The sequence below is a fragment of the Juglans regia genome, chromosome 11, assembly GCF_001411555.2.
Source record: "Juglans regia cultivar Chandler chromosome 11, Walnut 2.0, whole genome shotgun sequence".
Classification (NCBI taxonomy): domain Eukaryota; kingdom Viridiplantae; phylum Streptophyta; class Magnoliopsida; order Fagales; family Juglandaceae; genus Juglans; species Juglans regia.
In genome coordinates, this window is record NC_049911.1 from 18,654,906 (window position 1) to 18,674,699 (window position 19,794).

The 19,794-nt window shown below is 35.6% G+C and overlaps 2 protein-coding genes across 3 annotated transcripts; one reads left to right on the forward strand and one right to left on the reverse strand.

The window, feature by feature from the left end:
• Positions 1-974: 974 nt before the first annotated feature.
• On the reverse strand, positions 975-7,500 carry LOC108997271 (peptide chain release factor PrfB1, chloroplastic). 2 transcript variants are annotated; one of them, XM_018973465.2, is made up of 7 exons: positions 7,244-7,500; positions 6,716-6,787; positions 6,357-6,577; positions 4,978-5,181; positions 3,677-3,892; positions 1,869-2,055; positions 975-1,380 (listed from the first exon to the last, which is right to left on the reverse strand). In XM_018973465.2, exons 1-7 carry the CDS (start codon positions 7,404-7,406, stop codon positions 1,076-1,078), a joined length of 1,368 nt encoding a protein of 455 aa, XP_018829010.1. In that variant the 5' UTR covers positions 7,407-7,500; the 3' UTR covers positions 975-1,075. The 2 variants fall into 2 exon arrangements, with proteins under 2 accessions (XP_018829010.1, XP_018829012.1); XM_018973467.2 differs by having other exon boundaries at positions 1,173-1,417.
• Positions 7,501-11,681: 4,181 nt separating this feature from the next.
• Positions 11,682-12,992, forward strand: LOC108997255 (protein FAR-RED ELONGATED HYPOCOTYL 3-like). Its single transcript, XM_018973445.1, has 3 exons — positions 11,682-12,560; positions 12,660-12,839; positions 12,924-12,992. Exons 1-3 carry the CDS (start codon positions 11,682-11,684, stop codon positions 12,990-12,992), a joined length of 1,128 nt encoding a protein of 375 aa, XP_018828990.1.
• The last annotated feature ends 6,802 nt before the right edge of the window (positions 12,993-19,794 follow it).

Consider the following 19,794-nt stretch of genomic DNA (forward strand, 5'->3'; position numbering starts at 1 on the left):
AACTTTTAATAAAGTTTTATTGGGGAAATGACTATGGAGATATCACTTAGAAGGGGGATCATTGTGGAAGGAAATTATCGACGCTAAATATGGAGCTGCTTGGGGTGGTTGGTGCTCCAACGAAGTGATAGGAGGGTATGGTGTGGGTTTATGGAAGTTTATAAAGAGGGGGTGGCCATGCTTTGAAAAACAAATTCACTTTGTAGTCAAAGAGGGCAATCAAATTAGTTTTTGGCGAGACGTATGGTGTGGAGGCCACACATTGGAAAGGGATTTTCTGGCTCTTTATCGTATTTCGATTAATAGGAAGGCTTCAGTGGCAGATATGCGGCTATTTTCTCATGATTCTCATCAAGGCATATTATAACATCTTGTCTACACAGGATCATACTCTGTTTCCCTGGATAAATATTTGGAGGTCTCGTGTGCCTTCTAAAGTAGCCTTTTTTGTATGGAATACCGCTCTTGGGAAGATCAACTACGGACAATCTGAGGAAGAGGAGATGTGTAGTGATGGATTGGTATTATATGTGTAAAAAGAATGGAGAATCTGTGGATCATCTCTTACTGCATTGTGAGGTAATTAGGGCGTTGTGGGATGAGATCTTTCAAATGGTTGATGTTGCTTGGGTTATACCTTTGAGTGTGGTGGATTTGTTGGATTGTTGGAGGAAGATGCAAGGCTGTCATCAAGTGACAACAGTGTGGAAGATTATCCCATTGTGGATCATGTGGATGTGCATTGCTTTGAAGATAAGGAATGCACAATGGCAGAGCTAAAGAATTTTTTTTTCTCCACACTTTAATACTTTGGTTTTCCGCTATTATACTAAATAGAGATAATGTTCATGATTTCTTATCTTTAATTTATCGCACTTAAAATGTATTTAGGTGTTCTTCTGTATACTTCCTATGTATATGAGTTATGCCTATTTCATTCATATCAATAATATTTATCTCTTATCAAAAAAAAAGAAGATAAAAATTTATATTTTCTTAGAAGATAAACCCATCTGGGCAAGTTAAGCATACATAAATACAACGTTATGTATACTGAAATAAATTTTGTTAGATGTTAATTAACCCCACTTGGAGAGACTGACATACTGTATTTGTACCTGAGGTAAGCCTTGATGAAGGGATCCAATTCACCATCCATAACAGAACCAATATCCGATGTCTCAAATCCCGTCCGAACATCTTTGACAAGTTTGTACGGATGAAATACATAATTTCGTATCTGCTGGCCCCACTCGGCTTTCACTGCATCTCCTCGTATTTGCTTGATTTCAGATGCCCTTTGCTCCACTGCTATGACTAGCAACTTGGCCTTCAATCTGCTCATAGCCTTGATCTTGTTTGCTAGTTGGGACCTCTCTTCTGCATTGTGGTTCAGAGAAATTGAATGCTGTCACTTCTGGAAAAACACATTACTCAAGGCTAGGTGACAGTGAATGGTTCAGCACATATTTCGATTATTATCAAAATATTTGCTCTCCGATTTGAAACCAAGACTACTAGACCAACAGAAATAGTAGTATTCATTGTAAGTAATTGCAATACATTAATCAGCCAGTTTAACTTGGCGGAAATGTATAAGAATCTGCACCCTTATTTTCCCAATTTTAATGCCAACTAAGCTGCAATATCTTCAGTTTCTTCAAAAACCAATAATGGGTAGTAAAAGTGTTGCGCTCTTCCTCATCCCCCACACCGCTAAGTGCTGTCAGTGTCTTTGAACGAAATAATTTAGATCCACCTAGTGACACTAAAGCTTAACGCTTTTGGGACAAACCACTTCCATTCACCAAGAAAAAAATATCTTGAAGCAATTAAAATAAGACTTATATTCAAGTGGTTAATTAAACCTGTGCAGCGAACAGTGACGCCTGTGGGGATGTGAGTAATCCGGACAGCAGTTTCAACCTTGTTTACATTTTGACCTCCTTTGCCACCAGCCCTAGAAAAACTGATCTCCAGGTCATCCTCAGGAATTTCAACATTCAGCGACTCTTCACGAAGAAAAGGCATGACTTCAACACCAGAGAAGCTTGTCTGCATGTAAATTCGGATTAAACCATAAGATGGGAACATCTGATAGTCTCACTTGAAAGGGAGAGTGTTTCATTCCATTTCAAAATCTCTGATTACCAGTCAGTCAACATTTTATCCCAAGGATGTTACGAGATTTTCTTTTGTTCATCAGATGTTAACCATAACTTCCACTTTTGAGGAATCCACTCACTAGGAACTCGGATTAAATAAAAATAATAATGCAAGGTTTAGTTTCAATAACATTAATTGTCTCTAGAGTACATAGCTGTGTATAATAATCCTACGGAACCAACATCATTTCTTTTACAGTAAAGTTTTTACCTCAAGGTTTTAGCTTAACATGGTCTAATTAAAATTACTTTTATGTGCTGGCGATAATGATAGAGTAGCATCTGACATTCTCCCTTTCCCATGAGAGAGAGAGAGAGAGAGAAAGAGAGGGAAACCAAGATTGAGGTTCAGTAAGCTTGCTCCATTACTACGATGCACAATTGTAAAACAAATCCGAGTGAACCTAAATATTCAGTATCTGCCGTGTATCCATGAATCTAATTTATTAATGAGCAAAAAGGCACAATCAAAGTACAAAAGAACGTGTACAGTAGAGTCCTGATCAAAGCTATGAACACATGTATGCTGTCATCCAATGATAGAGTTCCTAAAAAGAAATATTTTAGCTCCTACACAGACTTCTTAGTTCTCACAATCCTCAAATTTCCAGCAATGATCTCCCTTCATATCCACAACAAAGAATTATTCTACTCTCAAGCCAGTGTACAAAGCACACACCATCCACATCACTTAAATGATAAGATTTCATTTGTAAAAATCAAATTTTAAAATTTATCCTTCAAATCGAATTACACAACGTAAGCAATGTATGGTGTAGAGACCTTAGAATAGCAGTACTCATCCACGAATCATTTGAGTACCCAAAAGCCACGCAAAGCAGAATGATTTGGACTGAAAAGAAAATTCTCTTTTCCAAGCTCTCACAAAAGGGCCTCCAAAACACAAGAAGTCGCATTATCTTGAGACCTTTTCTCCTCAATTTCCTCCACTTCATTTAGTTTGTGTGTGTGTGTGTGTGGGCATAAAGCTCCTCTCATTAGACTTCACTTCATAGATCTGACTAATTAAAATCCATCACAAAAATAACGACAGCGTTGGAGATAAATGTATCTTTACTTGTTTGTCGACAAAATGGAGAAAAATCTAAGCTATTTAATCCTCTTAAATTGCAAGTAGCAAGGATTGTACCTGATTGGTATGCAATTATTTTATTATTTATCACCAAAATTGTGACATTAGCAAAAGCTACGCAAATCATTTAACAACCTAGAATTAAACTTAATTTCACATACCAAAAAAATCTGATCTAGCCATCCACTCAAGACGTTAATTCCATCCCAAAAGAAAATAAAGAAAAAAATACCCTGGATGGACGAGGTTTCTTTCCAATTCCATTTGAGATGATGGCCAAACTGGCTCTATGTAATATCACTTCATTATCTTAATGTGTCTTGATCAAGTAACAAGAAGAGCATTCTTACTTCCAGTTTACAGCACACATATGATTAAGTTTCCAATAATTTTATTTACCCAGAAAGGTAAGAGTTACCTGGCGAAGACCTTTGGCATTAAAAGGAGATTGGCGCACAATGCGGTGAGTTCCTTTCTCCCCAGACAAATAACCATAAGCATAACGACCTTCAACTTCAATTGTTGCTGACTTAATCCCAGCTTCTTCTCCCGGGGATTTCTCAACCACTCTTGTTTTGTATTTCTGCTTCTCTCCCCATCTCACATACATCCTAAGAAGCATGTCAGCCCAATCCTGCACTGGAAATGATCAAAAAGTTTTGCACAAAAATGAAGAAAGGAAAAAATTTCAGTTCTTATGGTATTCAAATTTCATGCATAAGAGGGTTTTAGCAAAAGACGTGCAAACTTAAAAACCATATTTTTAATAAAGGAAATTGAATTAAATTTCTAAACTATGTAGAATGAACAGCCTTTTCATAATCAATTACACACGCAACTAGTAGGTCTTGAACCCACAACCACACCCTCCATCTGATTCTTATGGAGATACCCTTCCATTAAATATGCATGTGGATGTGGTGAAACAATTATTTTACAAGTCTTAATGAAGACATGGATAAAGCTACAGCTGAGTGAGAAGCCCATATAAAATTCAGGAAGTGGGAATTTTCTTTGCATTCACCTTAGAGGACTAATAGGTCTGAAGGTCTAGTTGTTCAAAATGGGTCACTTTATTCTGGTGGGCTGAAGAAGGTCTCCCTACTCAAATAAAAATCGACGAAAGGAATGGTTTCTTGAATTCTTCCGATAGATAAATTGTTTTTAACCTAAGGGAAATGGAAGTCTAGAAGGAATGTGATAGAAGAACAAGTGATGTATACTCGCATTCCCTTAAAAGAATATTACATTATAGTGACATGTACTAGAATTGATAATCATTTGACATTATCCCTATTTAACATCTAACATAACCAGCTGAGTTCTCAATTATTTCAGTCCTTAAAAGTTGGGCAAATCACTGCCGCCAACTCTAAACGTCAATTGCATACATAATCATAACCACATGCAAAATAAAAGAGTTGCCTAATTTACTGACCTTCATTGGTCTTATTCTACATTTTACTGCAAATTTTAGTAGCATCAAGCGGAAAGTCCTGTCAAAGTAGTCCATAGATTGGTTGGCAAAAAACAGTCCAAAATATAGCTGAAAGTAAGCAAACCTCTTTAATTCGCACAGAAAGATGGCAAGAATAGCAAGGTACAGATCAGACCTACTTCATTTTCTTTACTAGCAAAGAATTTAAACTTTTACTGGTTCCAATCTCAGCCAAGTTTTTATTTAAGTTGGCCAGGTCTGGTATATAAAACAAATATTACCTGAGCATCAGTACCTCCAGCACCAGCTGTGATAGAGATAACAGCACCTTCTTTGTCATAAGGACCAGAAAGAAGTTGTGTCAACTCAAATCGATCCAATGCCTTGTTCAATTCTTTAATGAGAGTCGCAGCCTCTTCAAGAAGTCCAGTATCTATGGAGTCCATTTCCTCAGTTAGCTTAACTATTGTTTCTGCTTCTTCAACCTGCATTCAAACATATCAGGGTCAATACGTTCACCTAGTTTTGAAGGGGGAAAAAACATTAGATCTTAGAAGCTTAGCTTCACAAATTAGATCCAAAACTCCATGCATGACACAGGAACAGTTAAATTATTCATCTCTCCAAAGTAGTCTTTTTCTTTTCTTCTCTTCCCAGAATCCAACTAAGTTGGCACCCCAATCATCCAACCAGAATCTGAAGTTTTAGATTGAACATGTGGCATGAACAGATTGTTGTAGCTGAAATGACAGAGGAAAGCACAATTTGGAGAGAGCCATAGAAAACCAAGTCTTGGTTCCTTCCAGACCAGGCTGATAGGTAGCCCTAACTTTTCCCAGCCAGAAACTCAAACAAAAAGTTTTGGCACTACTAATTAAGGGAACTAAGACAGAGACAGGCCTAGTATATCATTAAACCCACAAAGGGATGTACCTAGACAATAGTGTTGGATTTGGATACAGAAATAGAAACCTGTACAAAGACATGGTAGAAGTAAGATAATATGCTGACAACCCATAACAACTGCATCAACTTTTTTTTTTTTATTGGCACCGGGTGTCTAGGAACAATGTCCCGACTAATCCCGGAGGTACACAGGCCCTCGGCAAGGAGTTTCCCGCAAGTGCACCTCAGGTAATTTAAGGAGAAAATCCCCCAATCCAATAACAACTGGGGGATTAAGAGTTATTTACCAAAGAAGGAATTTTTTTAATACTAAGCCGGCTAATCAAGTGTCCTTTAATGTCTGCTTTAAGTCTTTTCAGGGTTTGCTAGACAAAAACAATCAGCATACTAACAAGTAAGCCAACTTCACAATCATGGAATCCTGGAGAAAACAGACCAATAGGCCTCAGTATATCTCCAAGAAAAGTATCCTGCACAGGCATACAAACTTTTATTTGCTCAAGATTCAAGGAAATTTAAGTTAGATACATAATAACATTAAAAGTTAATGCTGAACAAATGCAATCAAACAATATATGGAGGAATCAAATAAAATTATTCAAAATGCACTTCCAACATAATGGAATAATACTCAGTCATGAGAGCGCACACGGAAACACACACAAAGGCATCAACATATAATGCTTCATGCTCAGTCTATGGCCTTGAAAGCAACAGAAATACCAAACCATGGATTGATAGAAGATTTATAAACCTGGGTCTTGAACTCTGTAAGTAATTTTATCTTGTCTTTGACATCAGTTAGGGCCAAAAGAGTTTCTTGAGCTTTATTTCGATCATCCCAAAAAGAGCTATCAGCTGCCTTCAACTCCAAATCTGCAAATTCCTGTTCTAATTGCTGTAGACCAGCAGAGCCCCTAATCTCTTCAACACGTTCTGAGGCGGTCTCTACATCCCTCCTCAGGGAATAAAAATCTGCCAGCAATACCAGATAAGCAATAACATCGTCAGCAAGCCCATTTTAGCCGGGGTTTCAGAGGAGAAAAAAACCTTGTCTCTTAAAGAGAATAAAATGCACCCAAGGTCTGAAAGATTAATATACTAACAACTAACCTTGCATTGCCCATTCTCTTGCATCAGCATCAACCCCAACACTCGATTGGCTCTCCGGTGTCGCGAATAAGACTAAAGGAAATCCAAATAACAACCGAGTCAGCGAAACAAACCCACGATAGAATTCGTTCCCAATGAACACGCAATTGAAAATATCTGTATGTATGTATGTACATATGTACGTGGAGAGAAAAAGATCAGATTCCAGATAAGAGCAGAATCGGTTGCTATCCTCATAAACCTTCATACTTTCAAGATTAAAGAAATTTGTACGAGAGAGAGAGAGAGAGAGTCCCATTGATACACTGCAAGAACTCCGTGAACCTCATGAAGCTCTGGCTGAGATGTTGAAGAGAGTCTGTATTTGTCACTCCCATATAAACAGTACGATATAGGATAACCCCATAACTTAAAAGAGTCGAGTGGTGCAAAACACGCAAAGACCTTGTTGAAAAGTTGAACAAAAATACAAACGCACACAATATGCCCACCACAAAAGAAGGGGGAAAAAATTCAGAATTCACTTACCAGGAGGAGGAATTCGGTACGGGGTGAAGAAGGAAAAGTTGGTGGAATGAGGAAGAGTGCGTTTATGTGGTGGCAGTTGTAGAGGCAGTGATAGCTTATAGTTTGAGAGACCGGGGGGTATGAGAGTGGTTGAGCTGCATAGAGTTCCCAGGAGAGACTCCATGATATGGCTTTGTGGAGAGATATCGCGCTCTCTCTCTCTCTCTCTCTCCCTCTCTACCTTACACACGGAAAACGATGGGGAAGGAGAGGTTAAGAGAATGTTTGGGTATTGAGAATACTTGAGAAGTGTTGAGAATATTTATAAATAGTTATGAGTAGAGATTAGAGTAAGTTTGTGGGTTCTATTGAGAGTATTTTGAGTTATTTAGATGTGTGAAGCATGTTGAGTTGTTGACTTTTGGATAGATAGATGAAAAATATGTGGATCCCATAAATATTATAGTTATTTTATTTTTAGTAATAAAAATTACAGTGATTTTATTATAAATATTTTTTAATATTAATAAATATTGTAGTGATTTTATTTTATTTTTATATATAATAATAATAAATATTATAATGATTTTATTTTTAATTTATATATAATAGTGAAAAATATTATAATAATGTTATTTTTTATTTATATATTATAGTGATTTTATTTTTTATTTATATATTATAGTGATTTTATTTTTTTTATTTATATATAATAGTGATTTTATTTTTTATTTATATATTGATTTTATTTTTTATTTATATATTGATTTTATTTTTTATTTATATATTATATTGATTTTATTTTTTATTTATATATTATAGTGATTTTTTTTATTTATATATTATAGTGATTTTATTTTTTATTTATATATTATAGTGATTTATATATTATAGTGATTTTATTTTTTATTTATATATTATAGTGATTTTATTTTTTATTTATATATAATAGTGATAAATATTATAGTGATTTCATTTTTTATTTATATATAATAGTGATAAATATTATAGTGATTTCATTTTTTATTTATATATAATAGTGATAAATATTATAGTAATTTTTTTTATTTATATTTAATAGTAATAAATATTATAGTGATTTTATTTTTTATTTATATATAGTAGCGATAAATATTATTGATTTTATTGAGAGTATTTTAACTTGTTTGGCATGTGGAGTATTTCTAATAGTACGAGAATATTTGAAAAATGCTGAGGTATTTTCGTTACCCAAACGCAGCCTAAAGCTAGAACTCATTTCTACTGTGTCCAAATAATAACAAATAGGAAAGAGAACTGCTACAGGCAGGCACAGCGTTGTGCCTGCCCGCGGACGACACTTACGTGGCATTTTGCCACGTAAGTAATTAATTTAAAAAAAAAGAAATCGAAATGAAAAACAATAGAAACAGAAGCTGAGTCGAGCGGGAGAAATATTTCGTGAATCTGTCGTGGGTGAAGTGAATCTGCTTTGAGTGAAAATCTGCGTACGTGAGAGGGAGAAACAGAAGCCGTCGACGCCAGTTCGTGCAGAAGGGGAAACGCCGTGAGTGAACATCTGCCGTGAGTCTCCGCCATGAGTGACCATTTGCCGTCTCTGGAAGGGGAAAACGCCCAGTTACTGCAACCCATTTCCATTTGAAATTGGTAATGTCCATATCCAGTTGCTACAACTATTAAGTGGGATTTGTTGTTTGAAAAAAATGGAAAATATGTAGTTTATTTTGTTTAGATGTTCATTTTTTTTAGTCTATTTTTTCTTGTTGATAAGTTTTAATAGAAAATGGCTAGCATTTTCCTTGGCTTGATTGCATCTGAAAGGGAGAAATTTATTTGGGATGAACATTTGCATTCCGTTTGAAAGAGTATACCAAATTGATTGTAATTTTTTTTGTTTAAAAAAATACTGAGTGAAAAATATAGTAAAAAGTTGTATATATATAAAAGTGTCCAACTAAATTATTTTTTCTTATTCAAGCATTTATGTAAAGATTTTTCAGTTTACTTATATATTTGTAAAGATTGACTTCTAGTATAGAATAAAATTTTAATTTTAAAAGTGTAGAATAAATTATGATGCTGAGCTAAGTCCTAAAGGGATATCTTGACTTCTGGTTGCTATATGTAATAGGAAAAAAAATGTTTTTGCCATATTGAAAGTCATTTTAATATAATATTGTAGGTGCGTGCATCTTAATTTTATTATTGAGATAGATGGAGAAAGAGAAAGAAGATGTATCCCGCATAACAGTTCCTATCACCAATCCATCAACCCTGGTATTATAAACCTCTTTCAACAGTTGGCGTGTGTTTATTTTATGTGTAGTCATTATCGAACTGGGTTGATTAACATTATGTTGCTATATGTTAGGACAACATATCAAGACCACTGTATCCAACTTTTTCAAATTACATGCCAAGTTACTATGGTCCAGTGCCTCATGCGTGGTTACCACATTTTGTGCCTCCTCCAAACGCCTACCCATATCTATTGAGCAACCAGGTGATCATTTCTTAGAATATTTATTGTAGTTAGTGTGCTTTAATTTTCTAAACTTGAATATTTTGTCTAATTATTTATGTTTAAATTTTTTCTGGAAAACTACAGCAACACCCATGGAACTCTACCTCCGCTGCCGCGTCAAGTATTGCTGCCTTGAGTAGCCTGGGTGTCGCGTCAAGTAATGCTGCCTTGAGTAGTTCCGGTGCCGCATCAAGTACTGCTGCCTTGTATAATTCCGCTATACAAATGATGGGACCTCCTCCAACTGCCTACCCATATCCATGGAGCAGCCAGGTGATCATTTTGTAGAGTATGCCTTTGTAGTTAATGTTGCACTTGTATATTTGGTCTAACTGCTTATGTTTACGACATACCTTTTGGAAAACTACAGCAACACCCATGGATTTCTACTTCCGCTCCCACGTCTAGTTCCGCAAGTAGTGTCAGCTCTAGTGTAGCTGCTAGTTCTAGTGTACACAAACCAGCGCTAGTGTTGCTGCTAGCTCTTGTTCGGCTTTACCAGCACTCGTTCTTCCAACTTCTACCAACCCATATCCATGTGCCAGTGAAGTGATGTCTTGGATTCTCCACATTCAGTGTCTTTTACATTATTTAAAACATATTTTTTCATGTCATACTTTTTTCTACTAATTTACAGGAAAATAAAGTGCAGCAAAGTAACTCTGTTGAAGAAATTAGTGAGGCCACATCAAACTCAATAGAAGTTGAAGCGCAATCTATTGCCTCTGTGGGTAATACGGTTGATACGAACGAGGCTGGCATTGATGGGGTTGATATCACTGAGAAGCCAAAGCCAGGGTTGTGTTTTGAGTCGGAGACTGAGTTGATGAATTATTATAAACATTACGGAAAGCAATGTGATTTCCCAATAATGACACAAAGGAGTAAAAGAGAGAAAGATGGGACTGTGAAATATGTCACTGTGGGATGTGCTCGTGGTGGCAAGGCACGGAATAGGTCGTCAAACGTCTCCAAGCCTCGGCCAACAAGCAAGACAGACTGCAAGGTGAAAATGAATGTCATGTTAAAGGATGGGAAGTTGTGTGTGACATCCGTATTTAACACACACAATCATGGGCTCAGTCCAAGAAAATCTAGGTTTTTCAGATGCAACAGAGAAGTTAACAAGTCTGTTAGGAGGGTGTTGGATACTAATGATGAGGCTGGCATACGGATGAATAAGAGTTTCCATGCTCTTGTGACTGAAGCGGGTGGGTATGAAAACGTACCATTTGGAGAAAAAGATTGTCATAACTATATTGACAAGGCACGACACCTGCGTCTTGGTAAAGGTGGTGCTCAAGCGCTGTTTGAGTATTTTAGAATGATGCAAAACAAGAATGATGGTTTTTTCAGCCTCATGGAATTAGACGATGATGATAGACTGAAAAGTGTGTTTTGGGCGGACACCCGTAGTAGAGGGGCATACAACTACTTTGGAGATGTGGTAACATTCGATACCACATACTTGACAAATAGGTATGGAATGCCATTTGCACCTTTTGTGGGTGTAAACCATCATGAACAGTCAATCATTTTGGGTGCAGGCCTTATTTCAAGTGAGGATACAAAATCGTTTATTTGGTTATTTAAAACTTGGTTTGATTGCATGGATGGAAAAGCGCCGAATGCTATTATTACAGATCAAGATCGCGCAATGAAAAATGTGATCGCCATTGTCTTCCCGAACACGCAGCATAGATATTGCTTGTGGCACATATTACGAAAGGTCCCTGAGAAACTTGGTTCACATGGTCAATACAAATGTGGCCTGAAAAGGAGTTTGAGAATTCTTGGAAAAGCCTCAATGATACTTTCAACTTGCATGAAAATGCATGGTTGCAAAACTTATATGCAGAAAAAGAGTTTTGGGTGCCGGTATATTTAAAGAACTCGTTTTGGGCTGGAATGAGTACAACTCAACTCAATGAGAGCATGAATGCTTTCTTCGACGGCTACGTGCATGCCAGAACAAACCTTAAAGAGTTTGTTGATCAGTTCGACAATGCTCTCAAGAAAAAAGTTGAGAACGAAAACCAAGCTGACTTCAATTCATTTAACTTCACTATTCCTTGCATATCACACTTGGCTCTTGAGAAGAAGTTTCAAGATGTATACACAAATGCAAAATTTAAGGAGGTTCAACAAGAAATAATGGGAATGATATACTGTCATTGTAGTTTCGAGAAAATGGATGGAGTAATCGCAACTTACTCGGTCAATGATCAAGTTAAGGCTGAAGATTTCATCAAGGAGGTTACGTATACTCTTTACTTTAATGAGGCCGAGTGTGAGGCGAAGTGTGTTTGTGGGTTGTTTGAGATGCAAGGGATAATATGTAGACACATTCTTGCCATCTTTTCAGCTAAGAAAGTCCGTGAGTTGCCAGAAAAGTATATATTAGACCGGTGGAGGAAAGACATAAAACGGGCTTATACTATAATTTCGACCAGTTATGATGCTGTTGATCAAAGACCCGAAATTGTTAGGTATAAACGTATTTTGAGGACTTTCAATGAGGTAATAACAAATGCAGTTTCATGCGATGGGCATACTGAGGAAATGATTTCGAACTTGTATGCGATGAATGAGGTATGGTGCACTTCGAAGTCTAACAACATAAATTCCAATGTTGGAGGAAGTACCGTGAATGCACAAACGGAAGGAAGTTCCAAAAAGGTGCTAAGTCCACATGTTGTCAGAGGCAAGGAAAGACCCCCATGTAAGAGGAGGATGTCGACGATGGAGGAACAATTGAAGAAAATACAAACTAAGGCTGCAAATAAGAAAAAAGATAAGGGAAAAAGCAGACCGGTGAGAGCATAGTTACCTGATGATCAAATCTTTGAGTATTTGATAATATACTATTATTTCCACTTACTTGTGAACTCTAATTATTTTTTATGTTGTTAGAGGCGTAAATTGGATACCGAACTATTGGAAACCAGTGGAAACCAACTCGGGATATCGGGAATGCCCATTTTGCAAGAAAATGTACAAACTCCCATAAAGCTGGATCAAGAAAGTGGACAACAAGATGTGATAGGGACACAAGAATGTGTACAAACTCCAGTGATAGGGACACAAGAAAGTGTACGATTACCACTTAAATTGATTTTATTGTATAGTTCGTGGTTTTTTATGTGGGCCTTACTTTGGCTGTTATTATGTCCACAGATGCAACTAGAAATGGATGAAACGCAGCCACCCATGGCAGATGGAATGCAGCCGGAGATGGTAGACTGAACGCAGCCAAGCAGCTTGATGATCAAGACTTTATAGATTCATTATGCCTACTTATGTTGCAATTAGTGTTGGATGTGGTTTGTATGCATTTGTGTGTTAGGACTGATTTGTAGGAATTTGCGTGTGGGTGTATGGTATGTTGGAGTATGTTATGTATTAGTGGTGCAAGCATACATTTTGTATCGTATCTTAGTATTTGAGCCATGTTTTGCACAATTTGTATCCAAGTACGCTATTTATGTGGCAGTGAGTTTGTATCCAAGTACTCAATTTATGTTATTTTGATTGAATGTGAATGGAGTTAGTGAGTTGAGATTACACTGTGTTTGATATTGCCTCATATGTCCAGGTGAAAAAAAATAATCACTGCCCCTGTAATTTAGTCTTGTCAAACTCACTGACAAAATGATATCAGGATGATAAGTTATTTTCACGCAATATACATACTCTTTTAATAAACAATAATATGTTAAAACAAAATAAAGTCTTGAGATTGAAGATGAAATACATAATTTTAAAGTCTCGACATACAAACGCTTAGTTTGTATAAAATACAGATACAAAGTTGTCAACACATTGAGCGTATCAAATACAAGTAAATAACTATGGCTATTAGCCAAAATACACGAAATAGTCTCCATGCATGCCGCATGTCGTCTTCTTGACTGTGAAACTGGACTTGATCATTATGGAGTGCCAACTCTCTCTTCCCGATCTCTTCTTCTCTCTTTTTTACCTCTTCATCTTTCCTTAATACTTCTGCTTCTCTCTTTTTAAGTTCTTGTTTTTTTCTCCATACTTCTGCTTCTCTGTTTTTAAGTTCTTCATCTTGTCGTAATTCTGCTTCTCTCTTTTGTAGCTCTTTCTCTTTCCTTAATAATTCTGCTTCTCTCTTTACAAGTGCTTGCTCTTTATATTCACTACTATCTAACCACTTGAAAAACTTGCAGTGCTGTAACCCCTGATTATACATAAATAAATGTAGATAATATGTTTACAATTCAAAATTTTGAATAAAACATTAATATGAAAACAGACACATGGAAGTACTATTAATTGCGTCTACCTCTTTGTTGTATAGTGGACACCCAAAGAATGCTCGCCCCGGATTTCTTCGAGTATTTGATATTCTAAGTACAGCTTGTTTCCCACAGTTGCACATTGAGACGTTGCTCAAAGTCTCGGGATTAAGCAATGATGTTGAAGCAACTGATGACGACATTTTAAATCTGTTCTTGGAATAAATAGCACCTCCAACAATATATTCAGTTTTTTTAATCTATTCAAACAAGAAAAAAATTTCATTGAAACAATAATCAAGCTTCATTTGTGATGGGAACCATGATGGGCCTAGTCTTAAAGATCACGGAGACAATGCAAGGATTGATGCAATCCACTTGGGACGAGTTTAGCAAGAGCCCAACATTCAAGATGAGGCTTGAAGGATGAAGATCCAATTTTGATTCATTTGATCAGCTATGGAAGATGGCAACAACAAGACTTAAAGGCTTTGGGCTCTTGAAGGGTTACAACTTATTTAATTCTTATTTTATTAGTTTAGAATAATTGAGTTTATTATGAGAAGCACTTAAGGGGGCCTATGAAAGGGTATGTTGGGAAAGTTATTATTTTATTGAACTAGGGTTAGGGTTACTGTAGCCGAGTTACTGTAGCACCGTACTGTAGCCGCGGCACTGTTCACTCAGGGGTATTTTTGGAAGATGGGGTTTTATTTTATCTAGGGTTTTAATTAGGTTTTGCTTTAAATACTCTATGTAGCCTCATTCTAATCAGTTTAATGAAGTTTATGAAATTTGATGAATTTATTCATTGTGAGTTGAGTTTTACTCCTCTTGTTCTTAATTAAACGTTTGAACTTATCAAAGGTAAATCACAACCTTTGTGGCGTTCCTCCTTTGTAATTTGGGTTATTGAGACGGGTTCTTCAATGGGTCTAGATTTTAATATAATCTAGGTTCTTGAAACGAGTTCTCATCGGGTCTAGATTCTCCATCCATAGACTTGATTTTGGCTTTCTTGGAAAGTTTTCAAATTGACTGTGGGTTCAAGGGATTCCTTTCCCGCGGGTTCATATTAATTTGTATGTAGCACTGACAATACTAAACAATAATAATAAAGAATCAGTTGGTCACACTATTCAGATATGAAAAGTTCAAAACCATTTTATAGTTAACAGTTTTCACACCCACTAATAATTTCATGAATAGTGTGACCAACTGAGCAGATCAAGAATATATAGCCTTGAGTCTTCTATATGGATCATTGTGGACTTTGTAATTGGTATATTTACATACCTGGTTGGACTCCAATTTATGTCAAAACAACCTTTGCACCAAGGAAAGTGATGGATTAACTGCTGATAAAGAATGACTTTAACTCATATTACATAAAGATAATAAAATTAATCTCTACAACAATGTTCTTTCCAAAATACCAAATCCATGACATCTTCAATTATCCTAATAGAATACAATTGTATTCTCAGCTTTTAGTCTATGCTCGGTACATGGCATTCCTTGCAATTTTATGTTAATTGTTGCACTTTTAACTAGCTAGCTTACAAAGTAATGTATTTTATGATGCATCCATTGTCCAAACCAATGACTACCCGAAACTTTTATGTAATCTTTTTGTACTATTAAAATATTTCTCTACCTGTTTCTGTCCAACCAAACAGATCATCAATTTAATTAAGATCCCCCGGCCATGCATCTTGTAAATTTGGAAAATGGTTAATTTGCTTATAAAAAGGTCCAAATTAAACAAACAGAATTATTATAAATTAATCTCTTACTCTGTCATATCTTTGTTCCTTTCTAATGTTTGCCAAGCCTCCACAGAGGAGAGAGGTCCCAAGAACAAGAAGAAGGTTTGAAAGGATGGAACCTAAGAGGGAGTACTTCACAACATGTATTTTGTTTTGGTGAAGTGCAAATAATGCAATTATTAGCTCTGTTGCATTCCCACATGTTACATTCAGAAGCCCTTCAACTACAAATCCAGTGCTACTTAATATTAATTTTTACTAGTTTTCTCAATGAATTTTGGTTCAAATCCGAATCATTGAGGTATAAGGAATGGGGTTCATGAGAAAAACATACCCGTTGGACCAGTGAAGTATGCAATTTGCCTGAGTTTAATTTGTTGATGGAAAAACAAAAGAAATAAAAATGTTAGAAAATCTTCCCACATTAATTGTCATCTTAAATATGATCAGTAACTTACTCAGTTAGGAAGCTGACACGTTCAGCAAGCAGGGCGAGTCCAAGCAAGCTCAAAGCAAATATCCAAGGCTACAAATTTAAAGAGCTATCATTATAAACACTTCATAATTATATATATAATGTGTGTATAATTTCATATATAAGATGAGTATTTTGGGATAAAAAAAATAAAAAATAAAAACTATTTTCGTAAGATCATGAAAATTTTGATGAGTTTCTGAAGTTTGTGAGGAGCTAGCATGCATCCACACCTTATCCAAAAGTGGGGAACTCAAGCACTTACTCTTTTCTCGATGTTCTTAAGCTGATTCGGTGGAGAAGTTGGATTGAGAGGCTCTGACACTAGCCCATTTGAATTTCTGCATTCTTATATTGATTAGGATACTTCTTGTAATTTGTTTGTTTGGTTGAAATTTGTAATTAGGATATATGCTGACATGCTGGTTGTTGAGTGTAAATTGTCAGGAAATTCTGAAATTTTGCCAAAACCCATGTGGGCTTCTGAGTGCATACAAAATTTATATACTGATATGAGTATACTTCAATACACAAATTGTGTAACCTGTTTCTCAATGAACTGACCACATGTCGATAGCTGGGAAAAAAAGGCTTCTCCCCTAAAAAATACTATCTAAAATCAGTAGTGAAACCTAAAAAGTACTATCTAAAATCCTATCTTCCACTGAATTAACAGAGATTCCTATATTTGTTTTTCTCTCTTCTCTCTTTGATTACTTTTTTGTTTTTTGAATGGAAAGTTCGACCTTTTATATCACCTAAAGCTCAAGGAGCTAACCCACTAGTTTGGAATGATTTTGCCCAATAATTATGCTCTCTGTATGGTATCGTTTGTCCACAATCATATTCGCAATCAGCACTATTCTAGTCAAAGTGCTAGCCACCAACTTTCCAATGAAAATTTCCAATTCCATCCACCAACAATTTCAAATAAAATGTACCATATTCATCTAAGATAGGAAAGTTACCTAGGATGGCGCCGCTTGGTGGATAGCTGGAGTGCGAATCTTCCTCGGCGTCGCACAGGTGCGTTAGGGTTAGGTTTAGGTTTCGGAGAGAGATCGGACAGGGGAGAGATTCCTGAAAGGAGAAACGAAGAAGAAGAAACGGGCGATGAAAAATCGAGAAACGAAGAGGAGCAACGATGAAGAAGATCGAGTGAGTACGGGGAGAAAGAAGAAGCGATTCGAAATCACCCTGGGAGAGCAGAGAGTTCTTGGGAGGGAGACGGATCGAAGAAGCAGAAAACAAAACGCACCGTATGAGAGTTCAGAAGGCAGCCATATGAGTGGAAATAAAACGCACCGTTTTGGTTTAAATAAAACGGTGCGTTTTGTTTCCACGTAGGATGTCGTCCGCAGGGAGGCCTCAATCGTGACTGCGTTTAGCTTTTACCAATAGGAAAACTCTACTATGCCGCACAAACTATACCGCTCGGTTTGAACGTTCGGTTTTTTTTTTTTTACCGAATGATGAAGAAAGTGATTTTAAATGTATTGATATATTTTTTTATTTTTAAAAATATTTTAATATATTAAAAAAATATGAATAAAAAAATAAAAAATAAAATTAATTTTACTAATAGCGGTAACACCAAGCAGTGCTACTCGGGCGGTAGAGTAGCACCGCTCTTACAAATAAATTTGAAGGCAGTGTTTGTCATCTTTACTTACTCAAGCTGTGAATCCACATAAAATGAAAGCAGCAACTTCTGTAGCACCGCTCTTACAAATAAATTTGAAGGCAGCGTTTGTCATCTTTACTTACTCAAGCTGTGAATCCACATAAGATGAAAGCAGCAACTTCTATAGAAGTAGGGCGATAGTTTTGAAAAGACAGATTGCCTATCTTTTCTTTAATCTCGGGCGAAATACGATCGGGAGGGGCTAATTCAAACCCCTCAGGTAAAATAAGAACAGCCCCTACATTCAAAGCTCCCTTTTTACCATTAGCAAGAACTTGTTTCAGTTGCATATCATAAGGAATTCGAACAACTGCTTCAAATACAGTATCAGGAAGTACCGCTTGTGGAACCTCGATATCTACGGGTTTATTAGCTAAATGGCAATTGGCACATACAGGTATATTAGAGCCTCATTTTGATAGTTAAAATATTTTATCTCATCTCATTTTATCTTATTTTATTATTATAATTTTTTTAAATTTTCACACAAAATATAATAAACAATTCAATTTTCTCAAATCTTAAAATGATAATAATATTTAAAAATAATATTCTAACAATATTTTATTCAACTTTTATATGAAATCATCTCATCTCACTATTTAATCCGTGCCCAATTCTTTCATATCCGATGATTGTTCCTTAGTACAACCCGTTGCGAGTATTGGCTTGTTGGTGTAAATGCATGGAATTTCCATCTTGAGTGGTATATAAAAAAGAGAACTATTATATATACAAAAAGATTCATTAGATCTAATTTATAATAAAAGTAACTTTACAATATGACGTACCACATCAAGTCACGTCAATTTGTGAGTTATTTTTATGTAATCCTTATGTACTTAAAGTATTTCTCTATAAAAAATAATGTTTATAAATAAATGTTTTTTATGATTTTAAGCGAATAATATTTTATAATTATTTTATAACATATTGTATAATCAATCATTATAATTATATCATTTAATTAAAATAAATTTTAATTTTATTAAACTATCCACCGTATCATATAAAATTGTAAAAAAAAAAAATTATAAATTCAACATTTTCCTACCCGTTTTTTCATTTTTCTGTTATTTTAACGTATGAACATACATTGAGTTTTGACCATATTAGGCTTCAAGTGATTTCAGTCCCATTGTACATAAGTACCAAAACCCATAAATCAAGGTGAAAAAATAATCAAGTCAAGATGTTGCCACACTCTGCCCATTAGGAATCTCGGTCCAAGCTCGGACACATCGAATTCTTCTATTTGCAAGTCGAAATGAAGAACACATCGTCTATACTAATGATTAGAACACGTCATCCACACTATTGATTTAACAAGATTCATATTTTTAAATTTGTTTTACAAATCAAACCATACTATGTCCCATGTTGGGTGTCAAATAAATCCTTATGAACATACTTTGCATGTTCATGTAAAGAAAATTGTGACTTAGTGATGGGCAGTGCTCAGTCTTCTAGTGTGTCTGCTTGCTCCATTCGCTTGTTTTGGGGCTCGTGTTGGGATTCAGGGTACCTAAGCCGGTGACACTATCACTTGATGTTGGTGGAGAATCTTAGGAATTGAGTGAAGTGTCTTATGTCTGAGGCGGCATAAGTTCACTTTTTTTTTTTTTTTTCTTTACATTTTTTTTAACACATTTAAATATTTTTAAAAAATAAAAAAATATATCAATACACTAATAATCACTTCTTTAAACAGTAAGTAAAAAATATATATATATATATATATATATAAACGGTCAAAATGAGACACAAAATGACATTATTCAAACATTTAGAGCCGTCAAAAGAGAAAGGACTATATTAGCCGTCATGAAGCTCAAATTCAAAAAAGGGTCAGAGA

What these genes read in the sequence shown, in the direction of transcription:
- LOC108997271 (XM_018973465.2), bottom strand. Translation starts at nt 7,406, where the DNA reads ATGGAGTCTCTCCTGGGAACTCTATGCAGCTCAACCACTCTCATACCC. An exon ending in CTGGAGGTACTGATGCTCAG is followed by an intron (nt 3,893 to 4,977) that starts GTAATATTTGTT and finishes TTTCCAGTGCAG; the next exon opens with GATTGGGCTGACATGCTTCT. An exon ending in ATGCCAAAGGTCTTCGCCAG is followed by an intron (nt 2,056 to 3,676) that starts GTAACTCTTACC and finishes ATTTACATGCAG; the next exon opens with ACAAGCTTCTCTGGTGTTGA.
- LOC108997255 (XM_018973445.1), top strand. Translation starts at nt 11,682, where the DNA reads ATGAATGCTTTCTTCGACGGCTACGTGCATGCCAGAACAAACCTTAAA. An exon ending in ATAAGGGAAAAAGCAGACCG is followed by an intron (nt 12,561 to 12,659) that starts GTGAGAGCATAG and finishes TTATGTTGTTAG; the next exon opens with AGGCGTAAATTGGATACCGA. An exon ending in TGATAGGGACACAAGAAAGT is followed by an intron (nt 12,840 to 12,923) that starts GTACGATTACCA and finishes TTATGTCCACAG; the next exon opens with ATGCAACTAGAAATGGATGA.